The following is a 27,871-nucleotide window of genomic DNA, read 5'->3' as shown; positions in this document are numbered from 1 at the left end:
TTAAAATATAATGTAAAAATTGTTGAATTTAAATTTTTTATTTGTTCAGCTTTCAAGACAATTTACAGTTTTTAGAAATTTTCTTATCATTAAAGAACGTAAAATGTACCATACACATATATAGAAGGAATCCAATTTAAACTTATTAAATTGATTCCAGTATCTGAAAAAAGCTCTGGTTTAACTTTTTTTCAGCAGGAAACTGATGTTTAGGACACCTCCTGTTTTCAATAGACATTAAAACTTCTAGAACCGAATATTTATTTATATATTAAGTAAAATATTTATTAAAGGATAATATAAATATCATACGAAGATTAAGTAGAAATTTTCAATAATTCTGTGAATCTTATCGTGTGTCAAGATTATAAAAATATTATTTTATCAATATATTTATCTATTATTTTATAAATGGTACTTCTATATATTTTTAGATGAATCTAAATCCCTTATCAAATTAAAGTACATATTGTTTTTTGGTTGAATGTAAATTCTCGATTTCAAGACAATTTACAGTTTTCAAAAATATATTTTTATCACCAAAAAACGTAAATTTATATATTTTATATTTGGTATCATTAAAATGTATAGAAGAATCCCAGACAATCCAAATTTACAATTTAAACTTATTAAATTGATACCAGTGTCTGAAATAAGCTTTGTTTTCTACTTTTTTTCAGAACAAACTGATGTTTAGGAGACGGTCTGTTTGCAGTAAATATTAAAACTCCTAGAACCGAATATTTATTTATATTTTAAGGAAATTATTTATTAAAGGATAACATAAATAGCATACAAAGATAAAGTAGAAATTTTAAATGATTACTAATTTTGTAAATCTAATGGTGTGTCAGGATTGTAAAAATATTATTTTTACGATATATTATATATTATTTTATAATATAAATGGTACTGCTTTTTTTTTTAGATGAATCTTCCCTAATCAAATTAAAATATAAAATACATATTGTTTTTTGATTGAATGTAAATTTTCTATTTGTTTAACTTTCAAGACAATTTGCAGTTTTCAAAAATATTTTCTTACCATCAAAAAACGTAAAATACAAATATTTGGTACCATGAAAATGTATAGAAGGATCCTAGATAATCTAAACTTACAATTTAAACTTATTAAATTAATGTCAGTGTCTGAAATTGGCCCTGTTTTAACTTTTTTTCAGCAGAAACTGATGTTTAAGACACGGTCTGTTTTCAGTAGATATTAAAACTTCTAGAACACAATGTTTATTTATATTTAAAGGAAATTATTTATTAAAGGATAATATAAATGGCATTCGAAGATTAAGTAGAAATTTTAAATAATACATAAATAATTTTGTTAATCTAATCTTGTTTCAGGATTATAAAAATATTATTTTCTCAATATATTTCTCTATCATATTATAATCTGTTTTATCTTATATACAAACTGTACAAATCTTACGTACATATTGTTTTTTTGGCTGAATGTAAAATTTTGATTTGTTCAGCTTTCAAGACAATTTACAGTTTTCAAAAATCTTTTTTTATCATCAAAAAATGTAAAATACAAAAATCTGGTACCATGCAAATGTATAGAAGGATCCTAAACAATCCAAACATACAATTTACACTTATTAAATTGATGCCAGTGTCTGAAATAAGCTCTGTTTTAATTTTTTTTTCAGTAGAAACTGATATTTAGGACACGGTTTGTTTTCAGTAAATATTAAAACTACTAGACCGAATATTTATTTATATTTTAAAGAAATTATTTATTAAAGGATAATATAAATAGCATACGAAGGTTAAGTAGAAATGTTAAATAATACTTCAATAATTTTGTAAATCTAATCGTGTCAGGATTATAAAAACATTATTTTCTCAATATATTATCTATTATTTTATAATCTAAATGGTACTGCTTTATTTTTTAGATGAATTTACCCTTATTAAATTAAAATATAAAGTACATATTGTTTTTTTGGTTGAATGTAAATTTTTGGTTTGTTCAGCTTTCAAGACAATTTACAGTTTTCACAAATATTTATGTCATCAAAAAATGTAACATGCAAATATGTGGTACTATACACATGTATATTTAATGGTCAAAGCTGGTCTTAACGTTTTTATTTAAATAGACCTATTCCTTCATTAGGAACTTAATTATGGTGTTCCGCTGTATTCCTTATTCCTTCGTCATGTTAAGTACAAAATAAATGCATGCTTGATGGAGTGTAAGGTAAAACGGAAGTCTACGAGACAACGTCCACTGCTTTTTTCCCTTGGTTTCACACGGATAAAATGCTGTGTTTGGAAGGGCCTTTTGTAAATTAGTGTACAAGAGTGGGCTGTAGTGCATTAGTACTATAGTAAAATAATATTCATTATTATACTTATTTAAAATTTATAATATTTAAAATTTTAACATTAGAAATAATTACAATTATTACTTTGACTATCCTTATTACTTCAACTAACTTAGTTTGCTAAACTCTTCCAGTAAATTTTCATGTAATAATTAAAGAAGTATTAATTGTGTGGAATTTATTAATACAAAGGTTATAAATAATTTAATTTTAACAAGCACGTTTCTATTTTTGATCATCGACGATAGGTTATTCTTGGAGTGTTCCGATTTTTAAAATAAATCTCACGAAATTCTATTAATAGCATCATAATTTGTTAAATTCATAACGTCCAGCGTATTTCTATAAATGAGTGGGAGATTAAAAATTAATTTGCTCGAAAATATTCAACAACATTATTACAAATTTTTGCCGCTTATTAAACCCGCGTTTGAAGTTTAAATTGAAAAATATTAAAATTGAAGAATTGCAGATACAACTACTCGAAAAAGTACGGTTTAAGGTAAGCAAGGCACCTGTTAATCAAGTACGTAATAAAACAAAATTGCAAACCACGAGTTGCAGAAGTTTCCGAAACTCTCAACCACTCTTTCGAATTATTCGAATTTATTAATTTAATCTCCCGGCTTCCATTTGTACTTCCGACGAAAACCGGTCCATATATAATTCTTCAACCACCGTCCGCAATTTTCATGTGCTGGTAATTAGAAAAGTGTCGAGCCAACTTATCCGGGGGATAATGAGAACTTCGAAAAAGTTATATTTAATAACATTAAATCATTACGGGATTTTTTTTAGGGGGCGGCCAACTTCTTTCAAACTTTTCGAAAACCAATTTGTCATGAACAGACATTCATCAAAATTTATATCTCCATAAGCTTCACAAAGCAGTTTCATCGAAGTTTGTCCGAGTATTGAAAAGGCATGTTTGCATGTAGGTGCACAATTTTTATTTTATTTTTACCTTCCATCTCTAACTAGAATTATTTTAATCTCCATCAAAGTAGTATTTGTATTGTTTATTGAACATCGATGAATTATTAAATGCAGGATTTAAATCTGGAACAAACAGGCATATTAACAAAAGCAGATTATGCACTTTAAACTCTAATATATTGCAATTCAAAATTTATTTTATAAATTATATTTATTTATATTCCGTTCGTTCGACAGGTTGATCCCGGTCTGTCGGGGGTACGTTCTGTTACGGCAGGTGTAAAGTGTCAGCTGTTTCTCAACTACCTGTGCCTATAAAACGGTTAAAGGCTAAGTGGCATCTGTTACATAATTTATAACAATTCGATTCCTTCATTCATTACTTACATATCTTTCTATGTTACATTTAAATGTGAATTATACACACTTCAAGTTATTATGGGTAACAAATAATTTATGAAATATAAATAGGTTTTTATAAAAATATATAATATATACAGTATAGTCCACTTAAAAGCGGGACATGCTGCTCTCAGTCAGAGAAATAACACACACACTCACATCATTCATTGTAATTAAGAAATGCAGACAAAATATTTTACATTTTATTTAAAATAATTAAATAATTTCTACTAAAATTAAATATTACTCAAAATAAATGGCTGTTCACATAAATATCCACAAAACTCCGAAATCCCTATACTGTGAATTTGATAGAATTAATCATTTAAACTAACTTTACACACATATCCTAAAACTTAAAAATCGTGTGACAGGATTATAAAAATATTATTTTCTCAATATATTTATCTATTATTTTATAATCTAAATGGTACTGTTTATATTTTTATATGAATTTTCCCTTTTCAAATTAAAATATAAAGTACAAATTGTTTTTTGGTTAAAAGTAAATTTTTGATTTGTTCAGCTTTCAAGATAATTTACAGTTTTCAAAAAATATATTCTTATCATCAAGAAATGTAAAATGCAAATATTTGTTACTATGAAAATGTATAGAAGGAATCCAGACAATCCAGACTTACAATTTAAACTTATTAAATTGATGCCAGTGTCTGAAATGAGCTCTGTTTTAACTTTTTTTTCAGCAGAAACTGATGTTTAGGACACGCTCTATTTTCAGTAGATATTAAAACTTCTTGTACCGAATATTTATTTATATTTTAAGGAAATTATTTATTAAAGGATAATATAAATGGCATATGAGGATTAAGTAGAAATTTTAAATAATACTTCAATAATTTTGTAAATCTAATCATGTGTCAGGATTATAAAAATATTATTTTCTCAATATATTTATCTATTATATTATATCCTAAATGGTACTGCTTTATCATTTTTAGATGAATCATACCTTGTCAAATTAAAATATAAAATACATATTGTTTTTCTGGTTGAATGTAAATTTTTGATTTGTTCAGCTTTCAAGATTATTTAAAGTAATTAAATAATTTCTACTAAAATTAAATATTATTCAAAATAAATGGCTGTCCACATAAATATCCACAAAACTCCGAAATTCCTATACTGTGAATTTGATAGAATTAATCACTTAAACTAACTTTACACACATATCCTAAAACTTAAAAATCGTGTGACAGGATTATAAAAATATTATTTTCTCAATATATTTATCTATTATTTTATAATCTAAATGGAACTGTTTATTTTTTTATTTGAATCTTCCCTTATCAAATTAAAATATAAAGTACAAATTGTTTTTTGGTTGAAAGTAAATTTTTAATTTGTTCAGCTTTCAAGACAATTTACAGTTTTCAAAAATATATTCTTATCATCAAAAAATGTAAAATACAAATATTTGGCACCATGAAAATATATAGAAGGAACCCAGACAATCCAAACTTACAATTTAAACTTATTAAATTGATGCCAGTGTCTGAAATGAGCTCTGTTTTAACTTTTTTTCAGCAGAAACTGATGTTTAGGACACGCTCTATTTTCAGTAGATATTAAAACTTCTTGTACCGAATATTTATTTATATTTTAAGGAAATTATTTATTAAAGGATAATATAAATGGCATATGAGGATTAAGTAGAAATTTTAAATAATACTTCAATAATTTTGTAAATCTAATCGTGTGTCAGGTTTATAAAAATATTATTTTCTCAATATATTTATCTATTATATATTATATTCTAAATGGTACTGCTTTATCTTTTTTAAATGAATCTTCCCTTATCAAATTAAAATATAAAGTATAATTAAATTAAAATATTGTTTTTCTGGTTGAATGTAATTTTTTGATTTGTTCAGCTTTCAAGATTATTTAAAGTAATTAAATAATTTCTACCAAAATTAAATATTATTCAAAATAAATGGCTGTTCACACAAATATCCACAAAACTCCGAAATTCCTATACTGTAAATTTGATAGAATTAATCATTTAAACTAACTTTACACACATCTTAAAATATAAAAAGCTTTCGGGTCGAAATTAACCCATAAAAAGCCCGAAATACTCCTCTCTTTATTAAAATATTTAAATTTAGACTTCGATTCGACCTTCGGAATATTTATCAATCAAAACACAAAATTATACCAATAAATTCCAATCGTGTTTACAAATACCTTGCCAAATATCCGCGTTCGATTTGCACGCAAGTATGTTTTTAATCTTACAGAAAGCTAAAATTATATTATTGGGTTGTTAATCGCTTTCGCAGTTTTGACTCCGTCGGTGTTTATGCAGATCGATTCCTCGATCGTTGGCAAATATAAAACGAAATTGATTGATTGACTGACTGGTATACTTTTCCGAACGGCCAATTAAGCTCTTCAACCTTTGCAAACAGCTTACGCTGGAAATGTCCGGGTCAAACGGCGCTGAACTATTCGCCTGTTTGTCAATTTTTAACGTTACACGGGACGGCGCAAAGAAACTCTACAACGGTCGCAAATAAAGGAAGTTGTCTTTAAAACTGTATCCATTACAAGTGATTGCATCAAGAATATTTTGTAATAAATATATATTATATTATATTAAGTATACTATTTTAAGAATTTTTATAATTATGAAAAATAATTAGTAACAAATATTACATGTTTGCAAATAATATATTTAGTATTATTCTGAATATGTACATTTTTTATACTTTACAATCGAATCTTACAATTCACGAAGATTAAGTAGGCATTTTAAATAATACTTCAATAATTCTGTAAATCTAATCGTGTGTCGGGATTGCAAAAATATTATTTTCTCAATATATTTATATATTATACTATATTCTAAATGATACTGCTTTATTTTTTTTAGATGAATCTTCTCTTGACAAATTAAAATATAAAGTACATATTGTTTTATGGTTGACTGTAATTTTTTTATTTGTTCAGCTTTCAAGACAATTTACAGTTTTCAAAAATATTTTCTTATCATCAAAAAACATAAATTGCAAATATTTGGAGCCATGTAAATGTATAGAAGGATCCCAAACAATCCAAACTTACAATTTAAACTTATTAAATTGATGCCAGTGTCTGAAATAAGCTCTGTTTTAACTTTTTTTCAGCAGAAACTGATGTTTAGAACACGGTCTGTTTTCAAATATTAAAACTTCTAGAATCGAATATTTATTTATATTTTAAGGAAATTATTTATTAAATAAATTTAATATAAATATCATACGAAGATAAAGTAGAAATTTTAAATAATACTTCAATAATTCTGTAAATATAATCGTACGTCAGGATTGTAAAAATATTATTTTTTCTATATATTATCTATTATTTTATAATATAAATTATTTTTTTAGATGAATCTTCCTTTATCAAATTAGAATATAAAATATCTATTGTTTGAATATAAATTTTTGGTTTATTCAACTTTCAGGACAATTTACAGTTTTCAAAAATATTTTCTTATCATCAAAAAATGAAAAAGCAAATATTTGGTACCATTCAAATGTATGGAAGGATCCCAAACGATCCAAAGTTTCAATTTAAACTTATTAAATTGATGCCAGTATCTGAAATAAGCTATGTTTTAACTTTTTTTCAGCAGAAACTGATATTTAGGACACAGTGAGTTTTCAGTAGACATTTAAAATTCTAGAACCGAATATTTATTTATATTTTAAGGAAATTGTTTACTAAAGAATAATATAAATAGCATACAGAGATGAAATAGAAAATTTAAAATTTTAAATAATTCTGTAAATCTAATGGTGTGTCAGGATTATAAAAATACTATTTTCTCAATACATTTATCTTTTATTTTATAACCCTAATTGTTTGTTAAAATATAGAGTACATATTGTTTTTTGGTTGAATATAAATTTTTGATTTGTTCAGCATTAAAGGCAATTTACAATTTTCAAAAATATTGATTAATTAAACCCTTGTATAAGTTACTTAAATTAGCAGTTATCACTCTTTAATATCAGCCAAAATTATGTAAAACTTCTGTAACCATAAAATAAATATACTCAAATTTTGAGACCAAACTATGAAAATTTGAAGTTTTATCTATGAATCTATCAATAACCGTTATATACAATTTAATGACTATTTTTCGCAAAAACTAGACCACTGTACTGTGTCTTATTAGGTTTAAATTGATGATTTGTTCACATAATTTTATTGTTTTATTGTAGAACTGTTATTTGTTTCTCAACAGTACTCGTATTTTCAATTTCATAGTAACTTTTTACGTGATAAAAGGTCTCAGTTCATTACTGATCGGGAAATTCTTCTGACACGAATCCTGTCGAGAATGTTTGGGACTGAAGTATGAATTCAGTACACCAAACAAGAGTCAATTCATATAGTTGACGACACTTGGCTTCATAACTTTGAAATAAGGAGAAAAATTGTAATTTGTTTGAATTGCATCGAAGTTGTATGGTCTGCAAAAGATGGTTCCACAAATACTGATTTTAGTCAAAAACTATTTCATTGAAAAAATTACTTTATAACTAACTGTTTTTGAGTAATACACATTTCCAACAATTTTTTTGATAAATTGAGGAAGCTATATTGTATAAAGTGATTTCTCAGTTTCAATCTAATCATGTGGACCAGACGGGCTAAGGATTTGTTCTTAACATAAACAGAACAGATAATACACTTGATAAGTATTTATTATTAAATTAAATTAATATATCTTATAATTAACGAAAAATAAACTTAATAAGAATTGTAGAATTACTAAGCGTTACTAAAAATAGTTTAATAAATTACTTGAAATCATATCAACATTAATTTTATTTATATTTATAACAACATTTTATCTGGACAATGTCAAACCGTGAATAAATAAACGTTATTTTCAATATTTTTTAATTCCTGACGTTCATGGTGATTTTAATCATAATTTAATTATAACAGTTCTCGTTCGTTGGCGAATTGAGATAATAATGTAACAAGTTCCTCGAATAAACCTGAACATATTGTTAAATTCGAATGTGTGCGGAAACGTGTGAAATTACATTGACATTGTGTCAGTGGGCGATATTAACTAAAATATTATAACGTGTCTTCATTAAACTTACCTAAAACTTAATCTGACTACTCAAAAGACATTCGTATTATTAAATAAGTGACAAAAGTACAAACAAGTTACCGAATTTTGGGTATTTGAATGGTATACATAATTGGATATTTCCCTCATACCAATACAACAGCACGGGCTCATTAAGTAATTAGCTTTATTACTTGGAAAGGTATTCAACAATTCTGAATATTACGTTTTAATTTCTATGTTCCTGACTGTAATCCAATTTCACTTTAACCTTATTACCCAACTCGTACAAGTGTTGTTGCATTGTATCAGGCCAAACTATACATTTACATTTTCAGTAAACGGATGTTTAATATTCAACGTACTAAAACGGAACAATCTAATTTATGAAGAAGTTATTTCATACGTTTACAATTTTTATTCGAATTTATGAGTTTTAGTGAATTTAAATACTTTTAAAAAACGAACCAAATACTCTGTTAATTAACTTTTAGCATTTTTTAATTAAAATTCCACATATTGCAATAAGTACTGACGGTCAGTTATTATGTTGTGCAAGTAAACACTGTTTACTACATATTTTATCTCTCGTTCTATCTCAATGTTTCTTTTTTATGCCCCGGCTTCTGCATACGAGTATATATGTTTTAATGTAGAATGGACCGTTTGTATTTGTGTATATATTGCTTAGGTACTTAACATTTTGATTCACATAAAACTCTTCTCAATAGATTTGGACTAAATAATCTCGAGGTGAAAACTTTATCCACTGACATATTAATTTTCACCTTGACAATTAGTGGTAGAATTATGCACAGACCCATATTTTTTTGGAAATAAACGAGCAGGTATTTTATATTAAATTTATTTTGAAATCTAATTTAAATATCGATTGTACGATCCATAACTTCAGACTGGGAATGGCAGGAAGTATTAAAAAACAAAACATTTTTCAATTTTCATTTCGTTTATAATGCAAACCGAAATCGATACAGTAAGTTAGGTTCAATTTCCAGTCAATTTGTAAAGCGACTGATAAAAAATACTCAGCTATATACTGTGATTCTGCACATACGTTGAGCAACATACGTAGAGCAACAAATTAAAAAACATAATCATTTTATTATAACAACAATTCTTTTTGATTTCAATTAATTTTATAATTAATAAGTGACTAAACATTTCGTACCTCAATTAATATACGGATATCTTTATTTACATAGTTTTTATGCAACATTTTATTTAGGACAGGGTTCATAAGTAAAGCAACCAAAACCTATATTCAATACAATTGATTTTATAATTTATTTTTGTGCCCGACATCGTCCTTAAAGCTGAAAATGCCTAAAAGTGTCCATTTAACGATACAAATTAAACAACAAATTGTAGAAAAGTTCCGAAATGGTAAAAAACAGAGTAAAATTGCAGTGGATTTAAATTTAAACAAATCGATCATTTCAAGGACGATTTCCAATTTTAACAGAAGGAATACACTGGAAGGAGTTCCCAAAAGAGGTAGAAAACGCAAGACTAACAGAGCTGTGGACAGGAAAACAAAAACGATTGTTGTTCGCGACACTTTTATCAGCACATCCCATATAAATTAAAAAATAAACGAACTCAGTATGTTGGTGAGTACCATAAAATGAAGACTAAAAAGAGGTGGTCTTTATGGTAGAAAACCAACAAGGAAGCCCTTCATTTCTGTAAACTATAGAGCAAAGAAACTACTTTTTGCAAGAAAACATGTGAAATGGACAGATGGGCAATCGAAAACAACTTTGTTTTCCGATGAAAGTCGACTATAATTATTCAAATCTGTATTTTATAGGTGAGAGGATCAATTAATGAAAAGTATAATCCCAAGTACACTAAACCCACTGTGAAGCATGGTGGAGGATACATTATGGTTTGGTGTGTTTTTCTGGGTTTGGCATGGGTCCACTGGTTAACTTAGACGGGATAATGGATCGTTTTGTTTATCGTGACATTCTCTAGAATCATATTCTTCCATTTGACGAAGGTAACGTCAGTTTAAGGTAAACCTTCCAGCACGACAACGATCCGAAACATACGTCTAAGTTAGTTAAAGAATGGTCCGCTTCTCAAAGAGTACGTGTCATGCCTTGGCCAGCACAAAACCCAGACCTCAATCCAATGGAAAACCTTTGAGAAGAAATTGATAGGAAAATCCCTGCAAAAAGTCTGAAGAAATTTCGAACGAAAAGCTATTAAAATCAATGATGAAAAGGTGTTTAGAAGTTAATAAAAATAATGGATATGCTACAAGATACTAAATAAAAGGAGGCTAAATGTACATAAAGTTGTTTTATTTTAAAGTTGCTCTACTCTTAACCCTTGAATATTTTTCAAATATTAAAAAATACCTAACTAAACCCACTAATAAACTATAAATTATATTGATGTATTGTTTTTATCAGACATACTGCATAACTGACAATAATCTGGATATTTAAACGTACACTTTTACCAAGGCAAAGTTGCTATATATAATCTAATCACGATTTATCTCTCTTCTTTGGTATATCATGAAACTTACCAAAATGGTATGCAGGCCAATAATATAAGAAAGATTTATGACACTTTATGGCAGAACCTCACACGTGTAATTTTTATTCCAGTGGCGACGGAGACGGAGGTTCGTGCCCACGTCGATTCGACGGTTAGCCTGCCATGTAAGGTAGACGTCAAACAATGTGGCACCCTCCACAGCGTTAAATGGTACAAGGATACGTCGAGGATATATGTGTACAGTCAAGCGGGTAGCATCACCAGAGCGGAGGGAGATGCGACAGACAGGTGAGTTTATAAGAATTGATTTGTCCTTTACGAGGATGTATTAAATTGCCTAGAAGCTGATAAATGCCAAATAACGTTACCAAATTTCTGACACGGACCGGAAAATATGTCGAATGAAATAAAATTATTGTTCGTTTGTATCAAATAAGGATTATTATTCTGAAGACCAAAATACAAAATTTTTTTATTAAAATTGTGCATGGAAGCTTTATCTATAAAATCATTTGAAATATTTTGAATTTATTGTACAGTTTAAAGGGAATTATTCCATGTTTTATGAATAATTGTTTAATATTTGGTCAATTGGGTAAATTAATTATTTTTACACTTTTATATCCTAAATCTATTATCAAAATCCAATTGATTCAGAACTTTGACTATAAAAAAATATCACTATCAAGAACCATTATAAATAAATTTTCATATTATAAATGGATTCATCCGAAATTAGAGTTAATACAACATGTAATATAACTTAGTAAATATATAAAGCTATATTTACAACGACTATTTTGTTAACAGCCATTAACAATATGAAATTTTAATTATTTAATTTAAATTTATAATTTTTTATGTACACTAATCGAATTCAGGATATTTATTTGTTATTATATACATTCTTTTTAAGTTAACAGTTGACTATTTTTAACTTATTGTATATGTGTCAAAACTTTTGCGGTAAAGTTTTCCTTTTTTAGAATAATCACCAACTAAAGCAGGGTATAGCTTTTTTACTAATATGTAAGAAAAAATACAGGTTAATCATATTTTACTTGTTAAAAATAAGTATAACTAAAAAGTGTAATATTTATTGATATTCTATTTATTATTATGTTATTGTCTTCTCTGCATTTGTTTCTGTTTCTTCTTTCGTATTACAAAATATAATAGGGTATTTGCTGGTGCCATTTATTTACTTCGGTAATTTTGTTTCAAGTCATTAACAATATGAAATATTAATTTATAATTTATTTAAGTAAAATACTAAATGACTTATCGAATTCAGGATATTTATTTATTTTTATAAACATTCCTGTTAAGATGTAAAATGCTTAAAACGTAAAAATAATGAATTTAAGAAAATTATTGTATTTGTGTCAAAACTAACAAAAAGAAATATCTCCAAGATAATTGTTTCATATTTTATTAATATTCTATGCAATGAGTAAAAAAAAACAATCTGCCAAATCTATAAATCACTTATTCTTACAATGTAATTAAATATTGAAATAGTTTTTTACTAAAATATAAGAAAAACACAGATTAATCATATTTAACTTGTTAGACATAAGCATAACTGAAAAGTGCAATAATATTTATTGCTGTTTTATTTATTATTATGTTATTTTATTCTCTGCATATGTTTCTGTAGTACTTTCAAAATATTTGCATTAATGAAGTGATTAGATAAAATGTCTGTAAAATATTTATTACCAACAATTGTTATGTTCAACTTGGTATATAAGTTAACATATTCGTATTACAAAATATAACGGGGAATTTACTAGTGCCGTTTATTATTTTTTTTATTTAAATGTCAATATTCTTGTTATTTGAAATGAGAATTTAATTTTCTGTTGACATGCTACAGTTAAAAAAAATAAATTTTTCAATTCACGTGACAATCCTAAAAATGAATTCGTTTGTTGTTAAGTGAAGCTTTAAATTGGATTAGATTAATGCATTCAGTATTTTATTTAAATAAATTATAAATTTATATTAAATAATTAATGTATTTATATTGTTAATGTTTGGTAACAAATTAGTCGTTGTTGTGCATATAGCTAATACTATGTGCTATATTAACTCTAATGTTTATCTTTCGGATGAATTCATTTATAATATGGACATTAATTTATAATTATGTATTCTATCAAATTTAATTCACAATAGTTTCACAGCAATTTTGAACATCAATGTAATGGTATAATCAGTCAATTTTAAGCTAATAAATATGAGAGTCGATTTAAAATAAACAAGAAAGAATAACCTGTTTATTTAAATAAATAATGATATTGCAATGATTTTGAAAACAGATTTTACTTGTATATAAAATGGTTAATTATCGTTGTATGTGACTTAAAATTTTGCAATTAAATTATTTTATATTTTTTCTAATTTAATTTTTATTTTTAAATAAATTTTTAGGTGTTAATCAATTATATATTTTTATCATAAAATTTGAATAGTGTCTTGTTATTTCACTTTTATAGTAAAATGTAAAAAATTGTTGTTTGGTTTGATGTTTAATTAAATTATAAATATTTGACAACATTGTGAATATTTTTTAAAAACAACACAATCATGGTATAGTAATTTAAGTTTATTCTGTTTTTGACATCTATTTTCTGTTTAAAACAATGTCAAAAAACTACATTAAAACGCAAAATTATATATAAATTAAAATTAATTAATTAATTAAAATTACACGAAAAAATATATTTAACTCTTCTTATTCACTTTATTTGGTGATTTCTCTAAACAAAATAAATATACTATAATAAAGTTCATATTCTGGATACATTTGAATATTTTTTAACTCATTGAGGAATTGAAAATATAAAATGAAGAAAATTGAATTGGGAATATCATTGTATTTACAGTTTGTATTATGAATATTTTTTTAAAAAAATTGTATAATGGTATAGTAATTTTAGTTGTTTATTCAGTTTTTGTCATCTATTTTTTGTTTGAAACAAAGTCAAGAAAGTGCATTAAAACTCAAAAATATATATGTATAAATTACAATTACTTAATTAATTAAAAATAAAATTACATAAAATTACTCTTCTTATTAACATTATTTGGTGATTTCTCTAAAGAAAATGCATATATTATAAATTCCCACACACACTAAATTTAAAATTATCAAATATTATATAAATTTAACATTTTTATGTCTAAAGTATTTTATACCTCATCAAGACCATTAATCGAAAATATAAAATGAAAAAATTGAATTGGGAATATTGTATTTACAGTTTACATTATGAACATTTTTTAAATACAATGTATAATAATTTAAGTTGTTTATTCTATTTTTGTAATTTTTTTGTTTGAAACAAAGTCAAAAAAGTACATTAAAACGCAAAATTGATCTAACAAATTATTTACAGTGAGTGGAGCTAACAATAACCATTTATACTGATAGTGGATTAATATTCGATGCACAATGTTGTTTTTGTAGGTTAACTTAATGGTTTTTGTTGAACTTAAATGTGTATGTGGCATCATTTTGTTTAAAATTACAAAAATTATTCTTAGAATGCAACAGTATCGAATCAATAATAATTCTTTTACCATTTTATTTAATATTAATTGTCAATTGTCACAACTCATGGGAGGAGCATAAACTCATTCACCCTTTCCAATTATTAATTGTGAAGAGATTGAATAATTAATGACAGCAAATAGCCACTGTTTGTGTTTAGTCGTAGAGTGGACTGGAAAAACATTGGCAACAAAGGGGCCAGTGCAACCGTAGTTAGTATCCTGAAGTAACGTTTCATATAAATCAGTTTTGAAATCCAGCAAATCCCACTTCACTCTCCTCCTGAGGCAGGAGGGTGATTCATAGAATTATGTAAGCGCTTCACCAAAACAAAAGCACTATTGGTGGGTATAACCAATTACTTTCATATAATCCCCGCGAATTCGACTCTTGAACACACACTCGGGATTTAATTAACATTAATATTATTTTTCTCATATCGAACGTCAATCTACGCTTTTAAGCTGCATTATGTATTTCGGAATAATTTACAGAAATTCGATTGTATAAAAGATTGTGGGGATTTGTGCTCACTCGGAATGTAAATTAAACAAAGAGACAAATTAGGAATTGTGAGCGAGAAAAAAACCGAGGGAGCTTATTCCTTGGTAGCCTAAATGAATCCTTTTAATTGAGAAATAAAATATTATTTTTTCTGCACTTGAATCTTTATCCTCCGAACGAAGGGATGTCGGTGGTTTCCCTAATCTGAATCTATGATGAAAGACGTGCCGTCACGTTGAAAAAACACTTTCAAAAGGAAATGCTTCATTTAAATATCGTATTTGGAATTAATTAAACGAATTTCAGTATTTATTCACGGACAAAAAATTGTCTAGTAAAAAACTAGTTTTATTAAAGAGGAAATGATGATGGAAATATTACAAAGCTACCCAAATGAGAGGCACATTTTAAACCTCGTCAAACATTTAAATAGAATATGTGTTGTTTCAAGATTATGTTGGAAACAAATTGTGTAATAACAATATAAAAATTCACGATGTAGTAGTAAACTCTCGCGTGTATTCAAATTGACCGGAATAAAGTTTGTTTAGATATCTATATCGTTTTGCTCCGATGTTTTCAAATAGTATGACTGTTTTGTAAAACTTTTCCAATCTGAGAATTCTCAAAGAAAGCTATGATAAATGTGTAAAGAATAACAAATTTATTACCGCATTTTTTTTACGTTGTCGCGTATACTGAAGAATCAAACAAAGTAGGGCAACACAAAGTCGTACAATGAGACTTATGACAATTATTTCCACAGCTGCATGCACGTTATATTTATTGTTCAACACGAAACCGTATATTCAAGAGTAGATATTATTAATAATGGCGAAAATCTAGACTATTATATCCATTCATACAGTTTAATAAGCACCATAATGAACAAAGTGGTGACGAATTAAGTTATACATCTATATGAAAGTATATTTTCCTCTGATGTTCATTCAAAATAAATGAAATAATTTACCTTAATGCCGTTTTGTGTATGGTTAACATAGTCACGTTCTACCGCCTACGTCGGAGTATGAAAATGTTAATTAAGAATCTTGAATTAAAGTGACAGTATGATAACTGTTTTGGTAAATTGAATGAGCATTAAATGTGTTTTTGACAGGCTCCATAATCTTAAATTTTGCTCAAATTAGGTAAATTGCAGTAAATATACAGGGTATCCCAGAATATGCACTTTTCAGGACTAGAGAAGAAAGTTTCTTCAACTAAAAAGTCCTTAAAGGTCTCTAGGGAGACGTGTAGTACATAGTATGTTACTAAAAATTGTTTTTTCTTGAATATTTTTTAAAACATTCGGTGGTCAAATAGAATGTAATACTAAGTACCACTTAGGATAATTTTTAAAGATACTAGCTTTAAACTCAAGTTCATAATAAAGTTGAAACCTGATTTTAAAGAGTGACATATTTAACTGATATTTATTCTTACCTCTTTTGAGTTGGGTTGACGCGCTGTAACACAATAGTATTATTTTTCACTCCCTATATTGTAAACACACTTTTCAAGGAAGCTTACAAAAATAATTTAATATAATTTCTTATATGATTATAATGCACTGAAGATCGTGTATAAGAAGCATAAAATGTATTCACTGTTCAATATCTCCTATTTCAATTTCTAGTAAACAATAATAAATAAAATAATTTACCTTAATGCCGCAATGTGTATGGTTAATATAGGCACGTTTTAACGCCTACCTCGGAGTATGAAAATGTTAATTAAGAAGCTTGAATTAAAGTGACAGTATGATAACTGTTCTGGTAAATTGAATGAGCATTAAATATGATTTTGACAGGCTCCATAGTCTTAAATGTTGCTTAGATTAGGTAAATAGCTGTAAATATACAAGGTATCCGAAAATATGCACCTTCCAGGACTGAAGGAGAAATTTTCTACACATAAAAAGTCCTAAAAGGTCCCTACGGAGACATATAGTACAGAGGATGTTACTAAAAATTGTTTTTTCTTGAATATTTTTTAAAACATTTGGTGGTCAAATAGAATGTACCACTAAGTACCACTTAGGATACTTTTTAAAGATACTAGCTTTAAACTCAAGTTCATAATAAAGTTGAAACCTGATTTTAAAGAGTGACATATTTAACTGATATTTATTCTTACCTCTCTTGAGGTGGGTTGACGCGCTGTAACACAATAGTATTATTTTTCACTCCCTATATTGGAAACACACATTTCACGGAAGCTTACAAAAATAATTTAATATAATTTCTCATATGATTATAATGCATTGAAGATCGTGTATAAGAAGCATAAAATGTATTCACTGTTCAATTACTCCTATTTCAATTTCTAGTAAATAATAATAAATGAAATAATTTACCTTAATGCCGCAATGTGTATGGTTAGTATAGGCACGTTTTAACGCCTACCTCGGAGTATGAAAATGTTAATTAAGAAGCTTGAATTAAAGTGACAGTATAATAACTGTTCTGGTAAATTGAATGAGCATTAAATGTGTTTTTGACAGGCTCCATAATCTTAAATTTTACTTAGATTAGGTACATTGCTGTAAATATACAGGGTATCCCAGAATATGCACTTTCCAGGACTAGAGAAGAAAGTTTCTTTAACTAAAAAGTCCTTAAAGGTCTCTAGGGAGACGTGTAGTACAGAGTCTGTTACTAAAAATTGTTCTTTCTTGAATATTTTTTAAAACATTCGGTGGTCAAATAGAATGTACTACTAAGTACCACTTAGGATAATTTTTAAAGATACTAGCTTTAAATTCAAGTTCATAATAAAGTTGAAACCTGACTTCAAAGAGTGACATATTTAACTGATATTTATTCTTACCTCTTTTGAGTTGGGTTGACGCGCTGTAACACAATAGTATTATTTTTCACTCCCTATATTGGAAACACACTTTTCAAGGAAGCTTACAAAAATAATTTAATATAATTTCTTATATGATTATAATGCACTGAAGATCGTGTATAAGAAGCATAAAATGTATTCACTGTTCAATATCTCCTATTTCAATTTCTAGTAAACAATAATAAATAAAATAATTTACCTTAATGCCGCAATGTGTATGGTTAATATAGGCACGTTTTAACGCCTACCTCGGAGTATGAAAATGTTAATTAAGAAGCTTGAATTAAAGTGACAGTATGATAACTGTTCTGGTAAATTGAATGAGCATTAAATATGATTTTGACAGGCTCCATAGTCTTAAATGTTGCTTAGATTAGGTAAATAGCTGTAAATATACAAGGTATCCGAAAATATGCACCTTCCAGGACTGAAGGAGAAATTTTCTACACATAAAAAGTCCTAAAAGGTCCCTACGGAGACATATAGTACAGAGGATGTTACTAAAAATTGTTTTTTCTTGAATATTTTTTAAAACATTTGGTGGTCAAATAGAATGTACCACTAAGTACCACTTAGGATACTTTTTAAAGATACTAGCTTTAAATTCAAGTTCATAATAAAGTTGAAACCTGACTTCAAAGAGTGACATATTTAACTGATATTTATTCTTACCTCTTTTGAGTTGGGTTGACGCGCTGTAACACAATAGTATTATTTTTCACTCCCTATATTGGAAACACACTTTTCAAGGAAGCTTACAAAAATAATTTAATATAATTTCTTATATGATTATAATGCACTGAAGATCGTGTATAAGAAGCATAAAATGTATTCACTGTTCAATATCTCCTATTTCAATTTCTAGTAAACAATAATAAATGAAATAATTTACCTTAATGCCGCAATGTGTATGGTTAATATAGGCACGTTTTAACGCCTACCTCGGAGTATGAAAATGTTAATTAAGAAGCTTGAATTAAAGTGACAGTATGATAACTGTTCTGGTAAATTGAATGAGCATTAAATATGATTTTGACAGGCTCCATAGTCTTAAATGTTGCTTAGATTAGGTAAATAGCTGTAAATATACAAGGTATCCGAAAATATGCACCTTCCAGGACTGAAGGAGAAATTTTCTACACATAAAAAGTCCTAAAAGGTCCCTACGGAGACATATAGTACAGAGGATGTTACTAAAAATTGTTTTTTCTTGAATATTTTTTAAAACATTTGGTGGTCAAATAGAATGTACCACTAAGTACCACTTAGGATACTTTTTAAAGATACTAGCTTTAAATTCAAGTTCATAATAAAGTTGAAACCTGACTTCAAAGAGTGACATATTTAACTGATATTTATTCTTACCTCTTTTGAGTTGGGTTGACGCGCTGTAACACAATAGTATTATTTTTCACTCCCTATATTGGAAACACACATTTCACGAAAGCTTACAAAAATAATTTAATATAATTTCTCATATGATTAAAATGCATTGAAGATCGTGTATAAGAAGCATAAAATGTATTCACTGTTCAATTACTCCTATTTCAATTTCTAGTAAATAATAATAAATGAAATAATTTACCTTAATGCCGCAATGTGTATGGTTAGTATAGGCACGTTTTAACGCCTACCTCGGAGTATGAAAATGTTAATTAAGAAGCTTGAATTAAAGTGACAGTATAATAACTGTTCTGGTAAATTGAATGAGCATTAAATGTGTTTTTGACAGGCTCCATAATCTTAAATTTTACTTAGATTAGGTACATTGCTGTAAATATACAGGGTATCCCAGAATATGCACTTTCCAGGACTAGAGAAGAAAGTTTCTTTAACTAAAAAGTCCTTAAAGGTCTCTAGGGAGACGTGTAGTACAGAGTCTGTTACTAAAAATTGTTCTTTCTTGAATATTTTTTAAAACATTCGGTGGTCAAATAGAATGTACTACTAAGTACCACTTAGGATAATTTTTAAAGATACTAGCTTTAAATTCAAGTTCATAATAAAGTTGAAACCTGACTTCAAAGAGTGACATATTTAACTGATATTTATTCTTACCTCTTTTGAGTTGGGTTGACGCGCTGTAACACAATAGTATTATTTTTCACTCCCTATATTGGAAACACACTTTTCAAGGAAGCTTACAAAAATAATTTAATATAATTTCTTATATGATTATAATGCACTGAAGATCGTGTATAAGAAGCATAAAATGTATTCACTGTTCAATATCTCCTATTTCAATTTCTAGTAAACAATAATAAATGAAATAATTTACCTTAATGCCGCAATGTGTATGGTTAATATAGGCACGTTTTAACGCCTACCTCGGAGTATGAAAATGTTAATTAAGAAGCTTGAATTAAAGTGACAGTATGATAACTGTTCTGGTAAATTGAATGAGCATTAAATATGATTTTGACAGGCTCCATAGTCTTAAATGTTGCTTAGATTAGGTAAATAGCTGTAAATATACAAGGTATCCGAAAATATGCACCTTCCAGGACTGAAGGAGAAATTTTCTACACATAAAAAGTCCTAAAAGGTCCCTACGGAGACATATAGTACAGAGGATGTTACTAAAAATTGTTTTTTCTTGAATATTTTTTAAAACATTTGGTGGTCAAATAGAATGTACCACTAAGTACCACTTAGGATACTTTTTAAAGATACTAGCTTTAAATTCAAGTTCATAATAAAGTTGAAACCTGACTTCAAAGAGTGACATATTTAACTGATATTTATTCTTACCTCTTTTGAGTTGGGTTGACGCGCTGTAACACAATAGTATTATTTTTCACTCCCTATATTGGAAACACACTTTTCAAGGAAGCTTACAAAAATAATTTAATATAATTTCTTATATGATTATAATGCACTGAAGATCGTGTATAAGAAGCATAAAATGTATTCACTGTTCAATATCTCCTATTTCAATTTCTAGTAAACAATAATAAATGAAATAATTTACCTTAATGCCGCAATGTGTATGGTTAATATAGGCACGTTTTAACGCCTACCTCGGAGTATGAAAATGTTAATTAAGAAGCTTGAATTAAAGTGACAGTATGATAACTGTTCTGGTAAATTGAATGAGCATTAAATATGATTTTGACAGGCTCCATAGTCTTAAATGTTGCTTAGATTAGGTAAATAGCTGTAAATATACAAGGTATCTGAAAATATGCACCTTCCAGGACTGAAGGAGAAATTTTCTACACATAAAAAGTCCTAAAAGGTCCCTACGGAGACATATAGTACAGAGGATGTTACTAAAAATTGTTTTTTCTTGAATATTTTTTAAAACATTTGGTGGTCAAATAGAATGTACCACTAAGTACCACTTAGGATACTTTTTAAAGATACTAGCTTTAAACTCAAGTTCATAATAAAGTTGAAACCTGATTTTAAAGAGTGACATATTTAACTGATATTTATTCTTACCTCTCTTGAGGTGGGTTGACGCGCTGTAACACAATAGTATTATTTTTCACTCCCTATATTGGAAACACACATTTCACGGAAGCTTACAAAAATAATTTAATATAATTTCTCATATGATTATAATGCATTGAAGATCGTGTATAAGAAGCATAAAATGTATTCACTGTTCAATTACTCCTATTTCAATTTCTAGTAAATAATAATAAATGAAATAATTTACCTTAATGCCGCAATGTGTATGGTTAGTATAGGCACGTTTTAACGCCTACCTCGGAGTATGAAAATGTTAATTAAGAAGCTTGAATTAAAGTGACAGTATAATAACTGTTCTGGTAAATTGAATGAGCATTAAATGTGTTTTTGACAGGCTCCATAATCTTAAATTTTACTTAGATTAGGTACATTGCTGTAAATATACAGGGTATCCCAGAATATGCACTTTCCAGGACTAGAGAAGAAAGTTTCTTTAACTAAAAAGTCCTTAAAGGTCTCTAGGGAGACGTGTAGTACAGAGTCTGTTACTAAAAATTGTTCTTTCTTGAATATTTTTTAAAACATTCGGTGGTCAAATAGAATGTACTACTAAGTACCACTTAGGATAATTTTTAAAGATACTAGCTTTAAATTCAAGTTCATAATAAAGTTGAAACCTGACTTCAAAGAGTGACATATTTAACTGATATTTATTCTTACCTCTTTTGAGTTGGGTTGACGCGCTGTAACACAATAGTATTATTTTTCACTCCCTATATTGGAAACACACTTTTCAAGGAAGCTTACAAAAATAATTTAATATAATTTCTTATATGATTATAATGCACTGAAGATCGTGTATAAGAAGCATAAAATGTATTCACTGTTCAATATCTCCTATTTCAATTTCTAGTAAACAATAATAAATAAAATAATTTACCTTAATGCCGCAATGTGTATGGTTAATATAGGCACGTTTTAACGCCTACCTCGGAGTATGAAAATGTTAATTAAGAAGCTTGAATTAAAGTGACAGTATGATAACTGTTCTGGTAAATTGAATGAGCATTAAATATGATTTTGACAGGCTCCATAGTCTTAAATGTTGCTTAGATTAGGTAAATAGCTGTAAATATACAAGGTATCCGAAAATATGCACCTTCCAGGACTGAAGGAGAAATTTTCTACACATAAAAAGTCCTAAAAGGTCCCTACGGAGACATATAGTACAGAGGATGTTACTAAAAATTGTTTTTTCTTGAATATTTTTTAAAACATTTGGTGGTCAAATAGAATGTACCACTAAGTACCACTTAGGATACTTTTTAAAGATACTAGCTTTAAATTCAAGTTCATAATAAAGTTGAAACCTGACTTCAAAGAGTGACATATTTAACTGATATTTATTCTTACCTCTTTTGAGTTGGGTTGACGCGCTGTAACACAATAGTATTATTTTTCACTCCCTATATTGGAAACACACATTTCACGAAAGCTTACAAAAATAATTTAATATAATTTCTCATATGATTAAAATGCATTGAAGATCGTGTATAAGAAGCATAAAATGTATTCACTGTTCAATTACTCCTATTTCAATTTCTAGTAAATAATAATAAATGAAATAATTTACCTTAATGCCGCAATGTGTATGGTTAGTATAGGCACGTTTTAACGCCTACCTCGGAGTATGAAAATGTTAATTAAGAAGCTTGAATTAAAGTGACAGTATAATAACTGTTCTGGTAAATTGAATGAGCATTAAATGTGTTTTTGACAGGCTCCATAATCTTAAATTTTACTTAGATTAGGTACATTGCTGTAAATATACAGGGTATCCCAGAATATGCACTTTCCAGGACTAGAGAAGAAAGTTTCTTTAACTAAAAAGTCCTTAAAGGTCTCTAGGGAGACGTGTAGTACAGAGTCTGTTACTAAAAATTGTTCTTTCTTGAATATTTTTTAAAACATTCGGTGGTCAAATAGAATGTACTACTAAGTACCACTTAGGATAATTTTTAAAGATACTAGCTTTAAATTCAAGTTCATAATAAAGTTGAAACCTGACTTCAAAGAGTGACATATTTAACTGATATTTATTCTTACCTCTTTTGAGTTGGGTTGACGCGCTGTAACACAATAGTATTATTTTTCACTCCCTATATTGGAAACACACTTTTCAAGGAAGCTTACAAAAATAATTTAATATAATTTCTTATATGATTATAATGCACTGAAGATCGTGTATAAGAAGCATAAAATGTATTCACTGTTCAATATCTCCTATTTCAATTTCTAGTAAACAATAATAAATAAAATAATTTACCTTAATGCCGCAATGTGTATGGTTAATATAGGCACGTTTTAACGCCTACCTCGGAGTATGAAAATGTTAATTAAGAAGCTTGAATTAAAGTGACAGTATGATAACTGTTCTGGTAAATTGAATGAGCATTAAATATGATTTTGACAGGCTCCATAGTCTTAAATGTTGCTTAGATTAGGTAAATAGCTGTAAATATACAAGGTATCCGAAAATATGCACCTTCAAGGACTGAAGGAGAAATTTTCTACACATAAAAAGTCCTAAAAGGTCCCTACGGAGACATATAGTACAGAGGATGTTACTAAAAAATTGTTTTTTCTTAAATATTTTTTAAAACATTTGGTGGTCAAATAGAATGTACCACTAAGTACCACTTGGATACTTTTTAAAGATACTAGTTTTAAACCCAAGTTCATATTAAAGTTGAAACCTGGCTTCAAAAAGCTGTAACACAATAGTTTTTATTTTTCACTCCCTATATTGGAAACACAGATTGCAAGGAAGCTTAAAAATTAATTTAATATAATTTCTCATATAATTATCATGCATTGAAGGCCGTGTATGAAAAGTATTAAATGTTAAATGAATTTCTCTTGAATTTAATTGGTATTAAATTTAAATTAATACTACAGAGTAATCAATTTGCAATCCATAAACATTCCATTGTTTGTTTGCAACAACAAATATTTATTTTGTATTAAATTAAATGTACGAGTTTGCATTTAAGTATCTTATAACACGCAAATTGAAATGGAAGTCGGGTAGTGCAATATGTTCTCTAAGTAAACGGACATTCTTCATGTCACTTTTGTAAGGAAAGCAGTTGTGGAAGGAAAACTGCTGACTATTTTAGTTGTTCAAACACAAATAAGATATATCGCTGAAGGCGCACGAGCTCCGGATATGAAAAACGGTCGTGTTCATAACTTCAAAGGTTTCAGGTAAGGATAAACTGAGACAAGAAGGTAAAGCGGCGCAACTACTTTGAACAACACGGAGTATCATAGCTGAGAGACGATTTCGTCTAGTTTATTTTTGAATATTTGCGATGGGGACACACAGAAAGGAAATTAAACCTTTTAGGAGTGGAAGGCACGGACGAGGCATTTCTAAAATAATATTAATGAATCCCGAATTTATTCTATTCACCGAAACTTCTTCAAAGTATATTCCATTTATCCTAAAATTTCGCAATTTAGTACATTACGTGATCCGAGCGTAAATTATTCATGGCAGTAATTTCAATTAAATCGTAAAATACAATTTGTAAAATATCTTTGCTAAGTCACAACATCACTTACCTTTCTATGACTTTCAAATTTGCATGCCCATTAATATTTCTTCTTTTCATCTCCATTTTATAAATACATAATGGATACTATTTCAAACAAGCTAAATTCAATAATTTTATGCAGTTACAAGGCAGCTTTTCCTGATTATCTTAATCTTTATTTTAATTGCAGCTAAACAATACAACAAAGTTTCTTGACTGCTGTTTAAGTAATTCAACTACAGTAACAAATTAAAACTTACTGTTGTTCAGCAATTCCGTTTCCAATCAGATTTACCTACAGGAGTTGGCTAATTAATCTAACCGTTTTAATCATCTTAGTGCACTGTGCAAATACATTTTCCGTCCCCTAATTGTGGGGTGAACGTTCCGACGGAGAGACCCCATTTATATGCTTTAAATCTTTCCATTTCACCCCTCGTCTACGAAAAAACATTAACTGGAAAATCATAAGTCTGTAAGCACTTTTATATCGTCCACAGCATATTGTTCGAGAAAATGTTAGTTGGGTCGATAATTCACAGCAATTAAATACACAAGACATACAATAAGGTATTGTATTGTGTATGCAATATCTCTGTGGAAACTCTCTCAACTAGTTTAACCGTACTGGCAAATCCTTGGTTTAGAATAGGCTTAAACACTAAACCACACTGTTTTATGGTATTAGTATTAGAAATCAAGTATGCAGTGCAATACACACCATCGATTCCTGCTTCATAAAACTATTTATCATTTTAAAATTAAAAACCCCACAGCATGGAAGAGTTCAGTAAAATATTAATGTTTCATGAAGGCGTTAAATATTTGTTATCTCTTCAGAAAGTTATACGTATATGAGAAAAATTTTACAAATAGGATGTTAGGGTTTCCTGATTTGCTTTTCAAGGCACGAGCTCCCAACTTTCAGACAGACGCCATTAAATACTGTTTAACTTTATATTCGCCTAATCTAAAGTAAAACAGTCTTTTGTATGTTGTTTTCCTTTCTTGAAATTTATTAAAATTTTCATAATTAATATTAATGCTCCTCTATTAAGTCCTAAAAGGCACAAATACAATACAACATCATCATATCACTATTTGAATATTCAAGTATATATTCGAATATTCATGTTCACTTAATTGCTTCAATATAATTAAAATTTAATTTAAATATTCAAAGACTTGTTTATATATAAAATTAAAAAATAAATTTTAATTTAATTATTTGAATTGTAGGAAAAATTATTAGTTGTGAATAATTGTTCAGTTTTATATTTATTACAATAGAAATTTATAAATACTAATAAATAAACTATTAATATTAATAATAATATATTAATAATTGTTATACAATTTTTAAATAATTAATATTAATGTGACAACTGTTTGACTAATATCTCTACAGTTTAAATTTTATTATAAAAATATGTAATTCAAATATTAAAACAAGAAGTTTAAAATATTTTTATTTAAATATTTGAATATTCAAATAATTGAAATTCAGTAAAAATTGGTTTATGATTAAATATAAATATCATATAAATATTTCAAATATTCAAAAATTTTTGTTAAATTCAAAATTAATTTTTTATTTAATTATTCGAATATTTAAATTATTCATTTTAATTAAATTATAAAATAAATATTCAAAGACTCGTTTATAAAATTCAAAAATCAATTTTAATTTAATTATTTGAACTGTGGGAAAAATATTAGTTGTGAATAATTGTTATTTTTATATTTATTACAATAGAAATTTATAATACAATTTATTTATACAATTTTTAGACAATTGTTTGACTAATGACTCTACAGTTTAAATTTTATTATTAAAATAAAATATTCAAATATTTGAATTCAATAAAAAATTGGTTATGATTAAATATAATGTAATATAAATATTCAAATATTCAAAATTTCTTGTTAAATTCAAAACTAGTTTTTTATTTAATTATTCGAATATTTAAATTATTCAAATGGAGAGAAAAATTATTAATCCTAGTGAGAATTAAATTTTATTAATAAAATATAAAATTCAAATATTAAAACAAGAAATTTATCGAATTCAAAAATATTTTTTTTTTATTTAAATATTTGAATTCAATAAAAAATGGTTATGATTAAATATAATATAATATAAATATTCATATATTCAAAATTAATTTTTTTGATTATTCGAATATTTAAATTATTAAAATGGAGGGGAAAATCATTGATTTTGAATAATATTGTTCAATTTTAAGATTTTTTACTAAAATAATAAATACCAATAATATAATATAAATATTTTAAATATTCAAAATTTTTTGTTAAATTCAAAATTAAATTTTTATTTACTCATTCGAATTTTTAAATTATTCAATTTAATTAAAATATATAATAAATATTCAAAGACTCGTTTATAAAATTCAAAAATAAATTTTAATTTAATTATTTGAACTGTTGGAAAAATTATTAGTTATTAATAATTGTTTATTTTTATATTTTTTAATAAATTTTTTTGTTAAATTCAAAATTATTTTTTTATTTAATTATTCAAATATTTACATTATTCAAATAGGGGGAAAAATCATTGATTATGATTAATATTGTTCAATTTTAAGATTTTTTACTAAAATGG

At 27.0% G+C, this 27,871-nt stretch overlaps 1 protein-coding gene across 9 annotated transcripts in view; it reads left to right on the top strand.

Moving 5' to 3' along the window:
• Positions 1-27,871, top strand: part of LOC109597576 (B-cell receptor CD22) — a 287,560-nt gene that overhangs the window by 122,037 nt on the left and 137,652 nt on the right. For all 9 annotated transcript variants that reach the window (XM_049962668.1, XM_049962669.1, XM_049962665.1 and 6 more), the window contains one exon: positions 11,427-11,604. In XM_049962668.1, coding sequence (XP_049818625.1) covers positions 11,427-11,604 — 178 coding nt within the window. The remainder of the gene's footprint in view (positions 1-11,426; positions 11,605-27,871) is intronic.

The sequence above is a fragment of the Aethina tumida genome, chromosome 2 (genome assembly GCF_024364675.1).
Source record: "Aethina tumida isolate Nest 87 chromosome 2, icAetTumi1.1, whole genome shotgun sequence".
NCBI lineage: Eukaryota > Metazoa > Arthropoda > Insecta > Coleoptera > Nitidulidae > Aethina > Aethina tumida.
Note: the sequence above shows the minus strand (reverse complement) of the source record. Positions and strands in the feature narration are given on the sequence as shown.